This window comes from Watersipora subatra, chromosome 1, assembly GCF_963576615.1.
Source record: "Watersipora subatra chromosome 1, tzWatSuba1.1, whole genome shotgun sequence".
NCBI lineage: Eukaryota > Metazoa > Bryozoa > Gymnolaemata > Cheilostomatida > Watersiporidae > Watersipora > Watersipora subatra.
The window spans coordinates 5,870,528-5,888,748 of NC_088708.1; the positions used below are offsets into that span (position 1 = coordinate 5,870,528).

At 35.8% G+C, this 18,221-nt stretch overlaps 1 protein-coding gene across 2 annotated transcripts in view; it reads left to right on the forward strand.

Moving 5' to 3' along the window:
* Nucleotides 1–329: 329 nt before the first annotated feature.
* LOC137398102 (BOS complex subunit NOMO3-like) overlaps nt 330–18,221 on the forward strand; it is a 102,876-nt gene continuing 84,984 nt past the window's right edge. For both annotated transcript variants that reach the window (XM_068084213.1, XM_068084218.1), the window contains exons 1-11: nt 330–496; nt 895–1,027; nt 1,743–1,834; nt 3,337–3,434; nt 7,119–7,191; nt 8,419–8,565; nt 9,840–9,971; nt 10,639–10,728; nt 11,587–11,843; nt 12,261–12,420; nt 14,690–14,899. In XM_068084213.1, coding sequence (XP_067940314.1) covers nt 362–496; nt 895–1,027; nt 1,743–1,834; nt 3,337–3,434; nt 7,119–7,191; nt 8,419–8,565; nt 9,840–9,971; nt 10,639–10,728; nt 11,587–11,843; nt 12,261–12,420; nt 14,690–14,899 — 1,527 coding nt within the window. In that variant the 5' untranslated portion in view covers nt 330–361. The remainder of the gene's footprint in view (nt 497–894; nt 1,028–1,742; nt 1,835–3,336; nt 3,435–7,118; nt 7,192–8,418; nt 8,566–9,839; nt 9,972–10,638; nt 10,729–11,586; nt 11,844–12,260; nt 12,421–14,689; nt 14,900–18,221) is intronic.

Consider the following 18,221-nt stretch of genomic DNA (forward strand, 5'->3'; position numbering starts at 1 on the left):
GTTAAGAGTAACCATTGCGTTGAACGTGTTTAAAATAATTTCGAATACTTTGTGATTGTTCATAATATTTCTTGTTAACCATATACATATAAATGGCCATAAATGTACATGCATATAATAGGTGTACATGTATTATATATACTATCCCGCTTTTAACCAAGAATATTAACACGCTTCCACTTTTATGTTTTTTAAAAGTAACCTAAATTCTATTGTAAATGTTTGCGAGCTAATTTTAAACCCCTCTGATCGTTAAAACACAAAAACTCTGCTAGGTCAAGAAACTTTCAACGCCGTCTTTTCTCTTTTTTTTCTAGAAGCACCGATAGCTTTTTACGTAGATTTTAATTTTACAGGCGTGATGATTGCGCCTTTCGCAACTAGCTTTTTATTAGGTTTAATACATTATGCAACAGCACAAGATATAATTAGTTGTGGAGGCTTTGTAAAAGTTGACAGTGAAAGCGCACCCAAGCTGGATCTGACCCAAATTCAGGTTCGCAACCGTTATCAAATTCGTGGACTGTTAAAGGGTCTATTTGTAGTTTTTTTGCAGTTTAATTGGACACGCAATAGGTGAAAAGAACAGAAGCATTAAATTACATATAACGAAAGCCAATATTTCATTTCTTAAGATCATAATAAGACAAAAAAACGTAAGCAGTTGGACTATGTACACACAATTATCTAATTATGTAGCCGAGCGATTCTCAAAAACGGTCAAATTAAGTTCAACTGTTTGTAAATCGCTTTAGTTTTCTATACTTTATCATTTTTAGCATAAACAGTTGTGATCTATAATCTGACTGTTTGATGAAAGTATTAATCTGCTTGTTAACTTTGTAATTGAATAGTCAAGCTACAGTTCATAGATTGATTCTTTTTTGTAATAAGGTAAAGCTTCTGACTAGAGATGGTTTGGTCAAGTATGCCACTGAGCCAGCACCCAATGGCTACTACATGCTACCAGTATATGAGCAAGGAGATTACGAAGTGCAGATACAACCACAATCCGGCTGGAACTTTGGTAAATTGTGTTTTCTTTGGGCTACGATTTTGACGAATATTTTAAGCATTTGCTCTATTTTATTAAATTACTGTGTTAGTCCTCAACAGCTAATACATCTTACATCTATAAATCTCAGCAATTGTCAGTCTGTTCTTTGTGTGGCCAGTTATAGCGAAAAGGTTTTAGGAACTGTAAATCCACCTGGCACTGGAGTTGATCTCGGAACCTTCAGTTTTGAAGACTGGCTCATTAGACTAGGCCTGCAAGTGTCGTGCTAATGAATATAATTGTGCACATACTCATTACACCAGTTGAAATTCGCTTGAAAAAATACTATTGGTTACTACTAGCACGCCTGAAGATCATGATTGCTTGAAAGATCATGACGCGTAGCGCAACAGTTGCAAGCTAGCTTCAGGGCTTTTGTTATAGCAAAGAATTCGACAAGCTTTAGTTACTAGCTTAAGTTACTCAATTTAGCCAATTTGCTAATTCTGCCATCAGCTAATTAGTCAACATAACCAATGGCAACTACATTATCTGCCACTGTTTATCAACTGTTTTTTTTATTTCCTATGCAACGCCGGGTATTCATCTAGTATCTCTCTAAACATCACAATCGGTGAAGACAGTTGATGAGAAACTCACAAATGGGAATGAAAGTGCTATTTTTAGATAAGCATGCTTTGTTATTATGCTGCTAAATTGCATAAATTTGCAATTCTGGTTTTAGAACCTAGTGAACCAGTGAACTTGGACCTTTTGGCTTGTGAAAGGAATGAAGACGTAAACTTTATTTTTTCCGGATTTGAGCTTTATGGACAGGTATTGAAGCGGCTAATGTTTAGATGACAATGTAGAGGGTTCTTATTAGAAAGTTTAAAAAGCTTTAATACATACTTTTCAATATTTGTATACTAGTCCTATATTTTATATTTTATTTAGTTAGACCTACTGATTCACAGAAGCCTACACAACGGTTAACATTGATGAATGCTCAAATTTCCTAAAATTGTGTTCACACTGCAGAATATGAATTTGGGTTGCTGAGGAATTCTTATGTGTCTTTGGTTTAAATATATGCGTGACAGGTACAAAGTATGTACGATTTTTTGAAAAATTATTAGTAAGATGTTTACGACAGACCGCTTTGATAAATTGGCAAAGTCGGAAGTAATAAATTTTGCTCAAATTCAAAGTTTTGTTGAAGGTTGACTTGCAACTAAATTCACAATACAGTTATTTGGTATCAAAAGGTTTACCATGTTTTACTTTGCTGTGTTGTAGGTGCAAAATATGTGGAAATGTGATTACAAGCTCTTAAAAGCTAAAAAACGATCAGTGAATCGCAGCCATCACAAAAACGCCGTATGTTGGAATCCCCTCTCCAAAACGGCTCAAATGGGACATAGTTGAACACGACGTGCTTCTGTTTACACTTTCATGCAACCTTATTCGTCGAAATATTTTCACAAATATACCTCACGCATTCAATAAAACCATCTCTATTGTCCTTACGCATCCATTTCATCATTATTGTGATGCTATCACTTTGAGCACTGATATCTCAAAACCTAGCCTAAAAATTAGTTTAATTGTTTAACCTTAGCTCGAAAGAGTGCATATCATTTTCTGATAAACATGAAGAGCCTGTTGGTTAAATGTGATAGTCGAAAAATGCTGAAGAAATGGTTCGCGTCGTTTGGCAGGAAGTATGGATCACATGATCAGATTACGACCAGATGATTAGACCAAGCTGAAACGAAACTAAAGTAGTGAGCATGTATATATTTGATAAAGGCTTTCCGGTAGAACCCGAAGTGTTTGTCATAAACTAGTGCTACGAGAAGTTTTATATTGAGCCTTTTATTAGCCTTTCAATTCAGATGATAACATCAGGTTCAAAACAATAACCCCGTCGAGTTGAGTACGTCATCGAAATAAAGGGATTCCAGTCTACGGCGTTTTCGTGATGGCTGCGATTAACTGTTCGTTTTTGAGCTTTTAAGAGCTTGTAATCACATTTCCACATATTTTGCACCTACGACAAAGCAGAGTAAGACATGGTGAATCTTTTGATACCAAATAACTGTATTGTGAATTTTGTTGCAAGTCAACCTTCAGAGATTCAATATTAAAATAATGGTTTATGATTCTTTAGCCAATTTAGTTAATACAAACTGGTGCCAGTTGCCAATATAATGTCTTTTTTAGAAACATCATATTCAATTTTAATTAAGTTCACTATTCTTGTTGTTTAACATGTTGCTAGTTCAGATGCTGAAATAGCACTGATTGGTTGGGCATATATTTTATGTTGGTTTTAGGTGTTAAATGCTGGTGCGAGCTATGGACCTTCAGATATCACAGTCACTCTTATACGGAATAGTAAAGAGCTGAGAAGTGTAAAAACCATAGATGGCAGGTAATATCATCTACGTTTCATAGTGTATGGCACTTTCAGGCAGCTACTGTTCGCTAAAAGACCAGCAATGCATTTCACATCAGGGGTGTTTTACATGTAGATCATGACATTATTGATTTTTACATCACAACAGAGAAGAGACGAACAATGCCAGGATTTCAAAATGTCTAAGCAAGGCATCGAACTGCTAAATGTTAATTGATTGATGTTAAGGTTGGAATACCTCTCACTCCGCTGGACAGGTCTATTTGATATCTAACGAACGTCGGCTTGTGTCTAGTTGTGTATTTGCAGCTGGGCAAACATAAATATTGTCAATTCGTGTTCTATCTGTCATGTTGCACTCTTGTAGCTAGTTGACAGGTTTCACCGCAAACATTTTCTCTATCCGGGGATAATTTGAGATCAGATGCAGCAGTGTAGTGAATGCAGCCTTAGGAGGATGCTATGCTGTAAGCCTTTGGGAATTACTACTCAAATATTTATGTCTTCCCATTGCAGCAAGATGTTGTTGTCAAAAAGCAGTGTGTAACTCCAAAATGTCAATAACTTTTGCCGATGTCCAAGGTTGGTTTTTTCTGTGACCAAATCTTGTTGCGTTCATTTGGACACTGGTGTTTAGAATTCTACAGCAATAACTTTTAAATTTATATAGGATCTGCTATCTCATATTGATGGTGAGAGGTCTCATTGTCTTTTGGTTCTGTTGTTAAACTTCAGCACTCAGCGGAAATATCTACAAAATACCAGAGTTTGTATACCAGAGTAATAGTTCTGCTAATGTTTACCGAATGCCACGATTTGTATACCAGATTAGTAGCTCTGATAATATCTACAGAATATCGGAGAAGTTTGTATACCAGATTGGTGGCTCCGGTAATATGTACAGAATGTCGCAGTTTGTATACCAGATTGTTAGCTCTGATGGCATCATTTATTTGTCTGTATATTGACCGACAGTTGCTGGAGACCATGAAGTGCTGGAGACCTTGAAGTGCTGTTGTGGTAGTCAGCACATGGTGTGGGCCTGATGTGCTACTCAACTCTTGAATAAGTACTTTGCCTAAAGCTTTCAGAACTCGGTGTTTCAAAAAGAACCGTAAAGTTTTTTTGTGAGTTAATGCCTGGTGGTTTTGTGTTCTTGCCTAAAGGTCCGGGCCACACGTAACGAATTATTCGTTCAATCTGACCGAATCCACGAATTTCACAGAATTCACAGATTTATTCTGCCGAATATCATAGATTCGTCTGAGCTGTGCATGCACACCGAATTCGTTAACGAAACGCGTTTAATTGGCTAACCAATTTTTTTAGCGAGCACGATTCTAGTAGCTTTGACAAGTGGTATAGTCAAAGACATGTACGACGACACGCAATAAAAGTATGACCGCGATATGACTTGATACATACGATGCAACTGCCTATATGCGCTAGAGATAGCGACTGTTTTTGCGACGGAGCTTTTGCTGCATAAAAAGAAATTATTATTATTGAAAAAGAAATAATTCATAGCTTCTAAAACATATAAAAGAAAATTTTGGATACACGATGAGAAGTTCCTGTCATGGTGAACCAACGGGAGAGAACCAACAATAGCGCATATAGGCCGTTGCATCGTATGTATCAAGTCATATCGCGGTCATACTTTTATTGTGGGTCGTCGTACGTGTCTTGGACTATACCACTTGTCAAAGCTACTAGAACCGTGCTCGCTAAAAAAAATTGGTTAGCCAATTAAAAGCGTTTCGTTAACGAATTCGGTGTGCATGCACAGCTCAGACGAATCTATGATATTCGGCAGAATAAATCTGTGAATTCTGTGAAATTCGTGGATTCGGTCAGATTGAACGAATAATTCGTTACGTGTGGCCGGACCTTAACTCTAGTGGAAGTTTACAGATTTGTTATCTTACAACAGCTTTCACAAGATGCTGGTTTATTATTATGTATTGGTTGAGCTACTTGCGGTCATCACAAATTCAACTTTATCGGAAGGCTTTCAACAAGCTACATTTTCTGCTAGCCGACTGCTATAAGATTTAACACAGCTAAGTATCTTGATTATTCCTCTCATCTCTGCCTTCCTCTATGGATGCGGTTTAGTAGCCATTTCCATCCCTCATAGGATTCACATGATCCACCAGTCTACTGGTATTGTGTTACTTGCTTTGTGAGCAAGCTCCTTTTGTTGCATTTGGAGTGGGAGGATTAAAATTCACCTCAAGCAGGACAGCTACTAGCTGTTCTTGTGAAAAACCAAGTAATATTCTTCGGTGTCTAAGAAAGCTTAATTCATGTTGTGACTCACCTACGGGCAGGTGTAAGTTTGTGGGTATTTTCAACTGATGCCTTTACATAACATTCTCTTGAAACAGTTGGCAAAGAGTAGCAATTTTATTAGGCAATATTTTTGAAGCAGTAAGTAGGTAGCACCCGAGTTGTACTACTTGGTTAGTACTTGGACCCGAGTTATAATTTGTTTGCTTTAAATGGCTGTTTGCTACTTGTTAACTAGGTCTTGGTTCCCAATTAGTTCACATACAAACATAAGATGTTTTCAATCTCTGCAAAATATGCACTGGTTGTATTAAACTGAACATACTAGACATTTCACTGCGGCATGATTTAAACTTAGGTTTCCGTTTGTTTGATTCCATTGTTACTGTCAATTTTCCTCTTTTTGTTATCCATAGATTAGGAAATTGTAAAAGAATTTGTACATCAATCTGTAGTATCCTCTTGGTACTCTTAGTTTTCAAGTGGTAGTTCTCCTGAGTATGCTGTCATTCTTAGAAGCTACATAAAGCAATTGAAGACGTCTGTATGAAGGATCTTATTGATGTGTTTCACCTCTTCTCACATACAGTGTGTGCTATTATTTCAGCTTTTTTCTTATGAATAAATAAATATAGTCGCACTATTGATTTGATGAAAAAAATAAATGAATGCCTAATTCCTACATATTAAGGTATGAGGCCCACATGCGCAGTAGCACTGCAGCTAGTCAAGGCACTGAACCTACAGAAATGTATAGTTGCTGTTAAAAGCGTTGACACCCATATCCACTACCCTGTTAAAAACAAGCTTGAGGTGTGAAGTTTGAATAATACATATCTATTCATTAATCATCTACTGAGCAAAGCAGTTGATAGGGTTCATAACTTGACAAGAAGTGCAGACAAGCTCTGCTTATTGGCATCTGTTAAGTCTGATAGGCAAAATATCTTTTTTGGCTCTGGAGATACTGCGACCAAGTCTTTTCTACTTCAATTGGAATGCTTGTGGAAGACCTTCAATGGATTTTTCTGACAATTCTTTGAATACAGCTCTATTTGTAGCTGTTATCGCTGCTGCTAATTCCATTTAGTTGCTCAGTCATGCTTTGCCGGAGTTGTCTTACCTCAAGCACCAACCTTTATACTGTGCTTATAAAAGTTATCTATTTTAATATTACAGACTGTGGCAGTCTTTTAAGTACAATCTAACTAGTAGCACTAGGTGATTTGAGTAGAAAACGTGAGAATAGTTGCTAGGTTAGTTGGAAACTTGTGCCGTTTAACAAAATATTAAGTATGCCGTACTTGGGTTTGTACATCTCCGTAAAGATTTTGATCTAATATTCTTTCAGTGTAAATCACTAGTGTATGTTTTATATTTCTTAATTCATGATGGTTCAACTTTTAGGTATACATTCACCAGTGTTCTTCCTGGTGATTATGTGGTGAGAGTCAGCCATGATAGCCTCCTATTTTCTAAGGTTAGTTTTATTTGATTAAGAGTGTACAAATATCCCTTTTATTCCCTTTGTATATATATATACTATATATATATATACTATATATATAATATAATAATAATAATTATTCTATATGCACTGCCTTTATGGCATTGAGCACTTTTTAGTCAGAAGATTTCCACTAGATATATTAGTACTATATATATATATATATATATATATATACAGTGAAACACGGATAACTCAAACTTCAAGGGACCGAGCAAAAGTGTTCGAGTTATTAGAGCGTTCAAGTTATCAGGACAGTCATAAGTGCACGTATTTATCAGTAGATACATCTACATATACAAACTATATATCAATCAAAAGCATAGATTGCTTGTTGCGAGTTAAAGGGTCTCTTGTGTGAAGTTTTAAATATTTTTAATCAGAAAGTATAGGTATTTTTCTATCACTTGAGATTTGTTTGTTGCTTTAGGTGATGTGACTGCCAGGACGTTCTCAGATTAAAATTGGCAAAACCTGATCGCGGTTAAAACGCTCAGAAAAAATACATACATATTTTTCTACTGAGCGTTTTAACCAAGATCAATTTTGCAGTAAGTCAGTTATTACAAAACTGCTTTACTATTAAAAACCCATTATCAATTTGCCGATATTACTTTAAAGTTATCCAAATTTTACCTCGCTTTTCTTGCTTTCGGAGAGGCTTATCGCTAAGCGGATGTTTGGTAAAATTTGATTTTTGCAAACCTTTAGAAAAGTCGTTAATGAAAATATTTGCCGATGTTGGTAATAACGAGGCCTAAGAACTACTAAAAGTCGATGTTTATCTCTATGGCTTGGAATAAAGTGATATTCTAAAGCGATCGTAACAACCGTCTTGGTAGCCGTTTCGAAAAAAACTGTTCGAGTTAACGGAGTTTCGGTCGAGTTATCTAAAGCCATTTATCATTGCGTGGGAACGGACCAAGCAAATCCATTCGAGTTAACCATGTGTTCGATATATCCTAGGGCGATTTATCCGAGTTTCACTGTATATATATATAAATTGCCATTTTTCTGTCATTGCATTAACCCATAAAAGCATGAATATGGATTGCATAGTTTGCCTATCTCTATAAGTTTTATGTTGTTCGTGGCTTGCTCACTAAGAAGGTATTGCCAATGCATCGATTACCGATAGGTGTAACTCAACAATATTCTTATCGATGTTGTATTTACAATTGTCACCATTTTTGTGGAAAGGCGGAAACAAGTGTTACTGTTCATGAAACGGCTGTCACGATTGATCAGCCATTGACCATCCACGGCTACTCGGTGTCTGGCAGAATCTCAAATGAAGGCCAGCCTGTTAAAGGAGTTTCTTTCGTTCTTAAAAGTGATTCTGGTGAGGTGAGTGACAGCTGGCATTTTCTGTTCATGTTGAGGTGAGTGACAGACTGACAGCTGACATTGTCTGTTCATGGTGAGGTGAGTGACAGCTGGCATTGTCTGTTCATGTTGAGGTGAGTGACAGCTGACATTGTCTGTTCATGGTGAGGTGAGTGACAGCTGACATTGTCTGTTCATGGTGAGGTGAGTGACAGACTGACAGCTGACATTGTCTGTTCATGGTGAGGTGAGTGACAGCTGGCATTGTCTGTTCATGTTGAGGTGAGTGACAGCTGACATCGTCTGTTCATGTTGAGGTGAGTGACAGACTGACAGCTGACATTGTCGGTTCATGGTGAGGTGAGTGACAGCTGGCATTGTCTGTTCATATGATGACCTCACAGGTCTTCCATGACACACATTACCTTGTGATTGGAACTGAAAGCTTCTTTTGTTGCAAAGCATTTGCATGAACTACAGACCATATTTACAATGCAGATGTGTTCACAGAATACAATATCACTTTATCTTGTATCGTAATATACACACACGTTTTCTGTTATGATTACGTTGAACCTAAGACTTGGCTTATGAGACAGCTAGCATCACACATACAGTGAACAGCTCCGGCGCCTATGACTGTCTCATGACTGTCTCATGTCTGTCTCATGACTGTCTCATTGTCTTTATTTAGTGCTTCTTTTTCATTAGAAATATTCACGATCTCTTTCGCTGGCCTAAAGTAATTGAATGCATTATTTTACTGCTACTTACTAGTTCGAGTTAATCATGTCATTGACTTAGCAGCTAAAAGTGACTCACTGTCACTTTTAGTTGCTGAGTCCCTAAACCATTCAACCTATGCAGATTTACTATGTTATAGTAGAAGTTCTGCTTTCCTCTCTGCATGATGTCATATAAGTTCAGGGATAAGTGATGGTCTAAATTCCTGCATCTACCTAAATATATCAGAATTGAGAGTTGTCTATACTATGCCTGAGAGTTATCTTCTCAAAAACAATCAGTCGACAACTCCTAGCTTGACAAAATAAGACTAGTATTTGGTATTATAATTATATTATTGACAATGATTCTAGGCTTGATTCTGGCATTGGTTTTGGCTCTTTTGACTTGTTACTGGTTTGACGATTTTTCTCACTTCAATGTTTTTTTATATTTTCTACACTTTCCTAACTTTGGTATTACATGTATATACAACAGGCCCTTTGTGGCCCGCTGGCTTTTTTTTTGCGAAACACTATGGAGAAGCTGAATATGCATAAATTGTTTTACAGAAAGTTGATGTGAAGGGCTGCACTAGTGGAAGTCCACCTAACTTCACTCAACAATCAGTCCTATGTTTTGTACTTTCTGATGAAGCTGGCAAATTTGTCTTTAGCTCCGTCCCAGTTGGAAAATACACAATTGTAAGTCAAGTACATGTATACTGAATTGCTTATTGTTATGGTACCATTTTATTGTACACATATGCACATCAGGTTATTCTCAGTAGTACATGTGTACTGAATTGCTTATTGTTATGGTACCATTTTATTGTACACATATTGTACACATATTGTACACATATGCACATCAGGTTATTCTCAGTAGTACATGTATACTGAGTTGCTTATTGTTATGGTACCATTTTATTGTACACATATTGTACACATATTGTACACATATTGTACACATATTGTACACATATTGTACACATATACACATCAGGTTATTCTCATTAGTAGTTTCAACTTGTAAAGATCTCCATCTTGTTTTCTACATGAAAAGCTTTTATCTAGCAACCGGGCGAGGCTGTCAAGCGCTAGGGCAGCTATGATGAAATATTGTTGTACAGTGCCTGGGCTATTAACTCTGTGTTGTATGAGGTCATATGCATTCCAACTAACTTTTGCATATTGTTATTATTTTTGAGCCGTTTCTTGTAACATAGCAACAGTGTGCAAATTTATTTAAAAACATTTTTATTTGCCTGTGCTAAAGACGTATGCTTCCAATACATGCGTAATTGACCTGCATATATTCTGCTGATATGTAAGTATTTTTATATCTTCAAATGATTTCTTCTTGTATCAGGTGCCATTCCACAAAGGTGAACGAACAGTATTCGATGTCATGCCAAAGCAGTATTCTTTCAGTGTCTCTGACTCCGAGGTCGCTGTTGAGGTGAGCCGTGGCCAGCTGAGTTGTACCCATCATACAGCATTTATTCTGTTCAACTAAATTAATTCAACGTTTGCTAGATATTTTTGTTCATTTATAATCAAGAATGATTACATCTCAGAGCTTTCATTCCGTTCATATATGGAGGGAAATGTAGACTCTGATTTCTTTAGCAAATTTTTTGCATTATTTCTACTTGAAAGTGAATGCTTGCATTAGATAGCAGTCAGGGTGAAAACGTTCAGGTATGGAAAGGGTTTATTGTTTAGACACGTATAAGAGGTCATTTATGCTTCTTTGTAATCAAAATTATTATGTTACTATGTGAGTTGGTTGACTTGAAAGAAATTTAAACTAATACCTTTATTTTATGCTTACCTGCACCTGTTACTATATGTTAGTATCTCATATTATATGTTATTATCCCATATTATATGTCAATATCTCAAGTTATACGTCAGTATCTCGTATCACATGTCAGTATCTATTATTATATGTCAGTATTTATTATATGTCAGTATCTATTATTATATTTCAGTATCTATTATTATATTTCAGTATCTATTATTATATTTCAGTATCTATTATTATATTGTATGTTCATGTTTATTAACATTTGTTAATACCTAGCAATATATGTTTGTATATATTGATATATGTTATTGTCTGTTAATTTATTAATTATTATATATCAGTATCTGCTAATGTATGCTAGTATCTATAAATGTTTGCTAGTGTCTATTAGTATATGTTAGTATATATTTATATATTTTATTGTCCGTTAATATAAGGCCTACGGTCAGCCATGTCAATACTGAACCAGTATAAAGATGTAACTCTGGACTGGAATTGTTTTTTTAGCCTGAATTCACGATATCAGGTTTTGGTGTCAGCGGACAGGTAAGGTATAGCGGTGAAGGCAGAGGAGTATCTGATGCTATAGTGAGTTTTGATGGCAAGCGAGTCGCTACAACAGATTCTCAAGGTCTTTATGCAGTAGATGGGATGAGGGCTGGAACATATACCATCAGTGTTCAAGCTCCGCACCTGTACTTTGATGATATCCAGGTCAAAGTTCTTCCCAGTGACCCGCTTCTACCAAAAATTATCGCATCTAGGTTAGTTTAATTAGAGCGTAGGTAATATATTTGATCTAGACCTGAAAATATATGTAGATTAATGTGTCTAGTCATCCATGCATCTTACCTTCTATTTGCTAATAGGCATTTACCTCATAATTGTTTGTTTACGTCCATATATTTAGTTCATTGTTGTATCAAATCAACTATTATTATCTTACAATAGTTTTCATGGTATTTCTCTGTCATGTATGACTCGTCTATATCTCCTCTCATCAGGTTAGACTTGTGTAGCAGTCTATAGGGTATATTTCTTTTTTTTAGGTTTTATTTGTGTGATATTTGTGTAGTGTATCTCCTCTCATCAGGTTCGACTTGTGTGGCATTTTGAAGGGTAATTTCCTTTCATTAGGTTTTATTTGTGTAGTATCTGTGTAGTGTATCTCCTCTCATCAGGTTCGACTTATGTGGCAAGATTTTGGTTGAAAGCCAGAAGGTATCTGAAATGTCAGTATCTGTTGCCAATGTAAAAAGACAGGAACAGTCCGAGATGGTCTCTGTAGACAGCGAGGGAGTTTTCTGTCTGCCAGTCAGACCTGCATCATACATCATCAAAGTATGTCTTCCATAAATGCCACTCCTGAATAGTGTACCTCATGGAATCCTACTGGACATTTACGATAAACAATAAAATGATTAGTCCTGGCGTCACTATATGACAGTGGTCCCTCTTATAACGTAACCTCTTTTTACGTAACCTGCTTTTATGTAAAACTTTATGTAACGTAAAAAGTTTACATAAAGTTTTTGCTTCGTAATCCGTAAGAAATTCCATATAATGTAAAGCGCCAAGTTGGTGCAAGTTCTCAAATTTGATTTGAATAATGAGAGTTCAAAAGACTTACAAAAATATTATTCTCTCTATTGCCACACTTGGAAAGACAACGGTCTATAAAGGTATCTCTATTATATATTTATAGAGGTATCTCTATTATATATCTATAGGGGTATCTCTATTATATATCTATAGGGGTATCTCTATTATATATTTGTAGGGGTATCTCTATTATATATTTATAGGGTTATCTCTATTATATATCTATAGAGGTATATCTATTATATATCTATAGGGGTGTCTCTATTATAAATGTATGGGGGTATCTCTATTATATATTTATAGGGTTATCTCTATTATATATCTATAGAGGTATCTCTATTATATATCTATAGGGATGTCTCTATTATATATCTATAGAGGTATATCTATTATATATCTATAGGGGTGTCTCTATTATATATCTATAGGGGTATCTCTATTATATATTTATAGGGTTATCTCTATTATATATCTATAGAGGTATATCTATTATATATCTATAGGGGTGTCTCTATTATATATCTATAGGGGTATCTCTATTATATATTTATAGGGTTATCTCTATTATATATCTATAGAGGTATCTCTATTATATATCTATAGGGATGTCTCTATCATATATCTATAGAGGTATATCTATTATATATCTATAGGGGTATCTCTATTATATATTTATAGGGTTATCTCTATTATGTATCTATAGAGGTATCTCTATTATATATCTATAGGGGTATCTCTATTATATATTTATAGGGGTATCTCTATTATATATTTATAGGGTTATCTCTATTATATATCTATAGAGGTATCTCTATTATATATCTATAGGGATGTCTCTATTATATATCTATAGGGGTATCTCTATTATATATCTATAGGGATGTCTCTATTATATATTTATAGGAGTATCTTTATTATATATTTATAGGAGTATCTCTATTATATATCCTAGTACGCCGACGGTCTAGTGTGCTGTAAGAGATCGTCAGATGTCACATTCACAGCAAAGAGAATGTGTAGCTGCACATATATTCAGAAATACCCAAAGGTAGTCGATTAGTGCAGGTGTTCGAGAGTCGGTCTACCAATCTGAATTGTCATGAATTGAAGTCTCGTTAAAATTATTCACTTATCCTAGCCTCCAACTCTGGCTTCAAAAAACAGATGGACAAACAGACACTATAGACAACAGACAATAAATATATATTTCTGTTTTACTGTATTATAGACTTGAGCAATATATATTTTTTTGCAGCATAGACCGTGTTGTCTAAAAAAAGTGAAAAAACATTTATTCAAGTTGATATTGAAGGTGGGCTCTCCCTTTAACTTAATGCAAAATTACCATAATAATGGACTCTAAACCAAGTGAAAGTGATGAGAAAACAAGAGAAAAGTTGTCAATCCAAACCAATAATATCACAGTTACTGTACAGTCATTAAATTAAAATGTTAAGTTTAGTTTGTTCCTATTTGAAGTACAAAAATGGTGAGTTTTGGGACGATCTCAGAACAGATTGGGCAATTTTCATTTGTTTTATGGTTCATATAACATAAAATCCCTATAATGTAATTGTTCTTGAAATAAGTTATTTACATTGTAGGGGCATCTACTATATTTTCATGTAACTATCCCGGTGCCCACCCACTTCCATAGTTTGTGTGAAACAGTACAGTGGGCTGTATAAGTAGTTCTTTGAACCGGATAGATGTAAGAGTTATGGAGTTTATTTACCTGATAATATAGTGTTCATCTTACTCAGCATCTACATATGATTAGGTATTAAGTACTCCTGTGCCTGATATTCTAGACCTTCTACAGATCATAATCACGCTATCTCATGTGTACGACATGTTGCTCCTGTCTCTGCAGTTTCAGTAGATGCAGCATAATTCTGTCTTCATTACTGATCTTCCCAAACAACTCCAAAATCCACCATGATTAATTAGGCTTTCAGCTAAGATTCCTTGTGATCTACCAGAAGTCCATTGCTGCGTTTACTTTTAGCCAATGGTTGATACTCTCTCTCCCGCGCTGACCTTGACTCCTGCTTCCATAAAAGTGCAAGTCACTGATAAGCCTCTCATCGGAGAAGCTGTCAAGTTTTCTCTATTCAAAGCGGTCCTATCCGGTAAAGTACGTTGCTTAGCGAACTGTGGAGGAATGGAAGTGCTGCTTACATCCGCTGACGGACATGCGGCACCCAAAACACAAAAGGTATTGGCTAGCGTCAGTTTCCGCTGTCACAAGTGTCTCTTTCTACCCATCAGCTAATTGCATATTTCACCCTCGCAGTTTTATTACAAACATGTGACGTTATGTCATTTTAGTATGCTGGCCTATATTTCATTATCGACGTATTGACCTGTCTTGTTCAAGTCTAGTTATTTGGTTTTTTCCTCTTTTCAATTAATTGCGTGTGTCAATCAGTGATTCTTAAATTTTCCAAAAATTCTTCCCGTCAACATTAATGACTCCTTCTCGTCAAATTCAGCGTCAAATTCAGCTAATCGTGTTGACCATGGAGCCTAATTGCCGAGTTAGTTAATAACTCAAATGAAACTCTGTTGCATCAGTTGGTGCGTTAATTAGCACTGACACCAGCGAAATTACCTGACGAAGTGCAGATAATATTGTTCAACTGAAAAATCTTCATTTTGGCAAGTTGGATGTCGTTTTCTCGTCGGAGTAGCAAAGTTTTTATCATTGTAAAATATTCTAAAAATATCTGCAGGTTTTTAATTTTGCATTCTCCTCGTCTCACATATCTTACGAATAACAGTGAAATTTTAGCAACTGTGAGTAGTTAAGCAGTCCAACTTTGCTCTAATTTCACTCTTGCCGCAAAATCAGTCCAGGGTTTTTATTGATGAATTTGGCAGCGAATATTTGGATAGCCAAATCTACTAGCTTTTATGGCGTATTACAATTCCGGTAACCGCAGCTGTCTGGAGATGTTTCCCTGGTCAGGCCAGTAAATGCTAGTAGGAAGAACTTAGAGGTGCCTCATCGGTATTTCTCTGCTGCTCACTCTCAAGTGGGTTCTCTTGATTTGATGCAACACAGACCAAAGAGCAGCATGCTCTCTTGAAATACTTTCATCATGCCTAGCCAGAATAGTTTGCTAGATGTGCCTTAGTGTTGTGACTAAGCATATCTTCATTGTTAAAAGCCGATTCACTTTTTGTTTAGAGTAATACAAAACATTTAAAAACCTACTTAGGAATATTTAGTGCCAAATAGTTGTTGCTTTCAAAACGGTTGAGAGATCTTTTGTAATTGTTATCACGGTGAATATCAAAAAGGACACGTCAAATGCTTGACTGCAGATTCTTAGCTTCTTTAGAAACTTTAAAAATCTTATCTGTCTTTCCTCAGATTGATCCCAAGATAAGATACACTGCAAAGCTGATCGCAGGTTCATTTTCAAATCTAAACTTGTTTACATTCATTCACCTACCAATTGCTGTTGCCCCTGCTCATGCTTCGATATCGATAAGTGCTGATTGAAGACTTAATTGAAAGCTTTCCAGTTACAGCCTTGTTTTGGCATTTCAAAAATGTTATTTCATTGTAAAATCGTTTACCAATTTTTATAGATATCTTTAGCAACAGATAGTTTTTTTAACTTGGGCACCGAGTACCAATATTTCACTACTATGGCACAGTTGACTAAAATGTAGATATATGTATAACCTTCTATTGGCTGTAGTAAACATCAACAGAAGGATGTTTTTCGTTACATGTCAAAAGAAAAATAATGAGAAGACAGAAATAAGGAATTATTGAGTGAGCTGAACAAAAGCGTTTTCAAAGTTGGTAATCTAATAGTATTGCAGAGGAGTTAGGATAGTGAATTGAAGGTTGTAGTAACAGAAAGTTCATAAACTGAATGCAGCGGATGCAGTATGTTGGTGTCATGAATTGTTTGTCATGTGTGGAAGGATAAATACAAATATTATGGCCAAGAAGCTATTCTTCTACACATTAATAATAAAAGACAGGAAATAAAATCTCGTTGACAATACATGAGTCATTCAGTATGTCGTCTCGTTTCTAAATGCACATCTATATCTTATCATTTGTTTTGTTGCCTTTTTTAAAGACAACTTCTAAAGATTATCGAAATAATGTTTTGTAAAGTCTGCTAGAGAGCCAAACGAATGCTAGATTGATTGTATTCCATGCTTGGATCATGAATTTTCTCATTATTATTGTCCGTATCCCTAATGCGGAGTAGCTTAATGTCTCCATTATCTACCTTTGCTTTGGTGCCTCGGCGCCACCCTTTGTTGCCTGAACAGCGAGGCCGAGTTGTGTTTACGGCTAACTTAGACATCGACTTGGAGCAATACATAAAAAAAGATTTATTTGCGAGCTTTCTAACTGAAAATAATGCAAATGAATAGAATAGATTGTTACGCAATCTATTCAGAGCATACTATTCTAGGAATGAGTGTTTCCTGATCACTATCAATCAGGTCTGAAAATATCAACTTGTCATCGAAACCGCGCTCGTTTTACTTTAGTGTGTCCTTCACAATGCTAATTGTCCGAGTCAGGGGGTTACATTCTTTTAGGGGGAAAATCATTTTTACATTTTAGCAACAATGTAGTATTTTGGAACGATTGTCAAATGAATAATTATGATTTGCGTATTATTAGTGATAACATATATATTTTTTCTTATAAAATCATTGGGTTTCTGTTCGTTGTGCGTGACTAATTCTTGGCAGAAATAAATGGATACCGTATCGCTCCATCAGCTCACAGAGTCTGCAATAAAACCATTATTGCTATTTATTTTACAACCAGTCATTCATGCATTTCAGTTTCTTGTCTGCTCTGGAAGATTACTGCAATTCTTATCATTCTTGGATGACAGCTCTTTACTTTACTGATATGCCCTGGTCTAGTGAGCACGCAAATATTGAACGAAACTTTGCAGGAAAACTTGTTTGGGTCGAAACAATGGATCCATTAAGGTTTTGTTGCAATCAAGCGATGCTAGGTTTCACAAAATCATTAAGGGAGAGAATTAATGTGATTGGTTGGAGTAGTTATACGCTTCTGTCACTTCCCTATTGGATGAATGAGGATCTATCCTATTGAACGATTGTTCACCTGAAAGGGATGATTTTCGGATCATGCCGAATGTAACATCCGTTATCTTTGGCCGAATCAGTGAGTTGACAAAATGACCAGAAAAAGTCTGGTGTGGTGGTACTGTCCAGACGAAACAAGTATTTCATTCTGTCATAGGTTTCAATTGAAGATTTGTGCTCGGGGTGAACCGAGTCCATATATTTAATATGTATGCCTGCATTGTCATGGTATAAGAAGCTCGTTATACTCAGGCCTTGATTTTGATGACAGGAAGAAGTCTTAAGGCTTATCTATCGTGTTTACAAGCGATATGGAACCAAGGAGTTGGCCGTGGCCAGTGGCTATCTGTTGACTAACTTCAGTTATTGTGAACTCAAAACATTTCCCACACTCTATGCATGTTTTACATTGTAAAATAGATTGAGTGGTACAT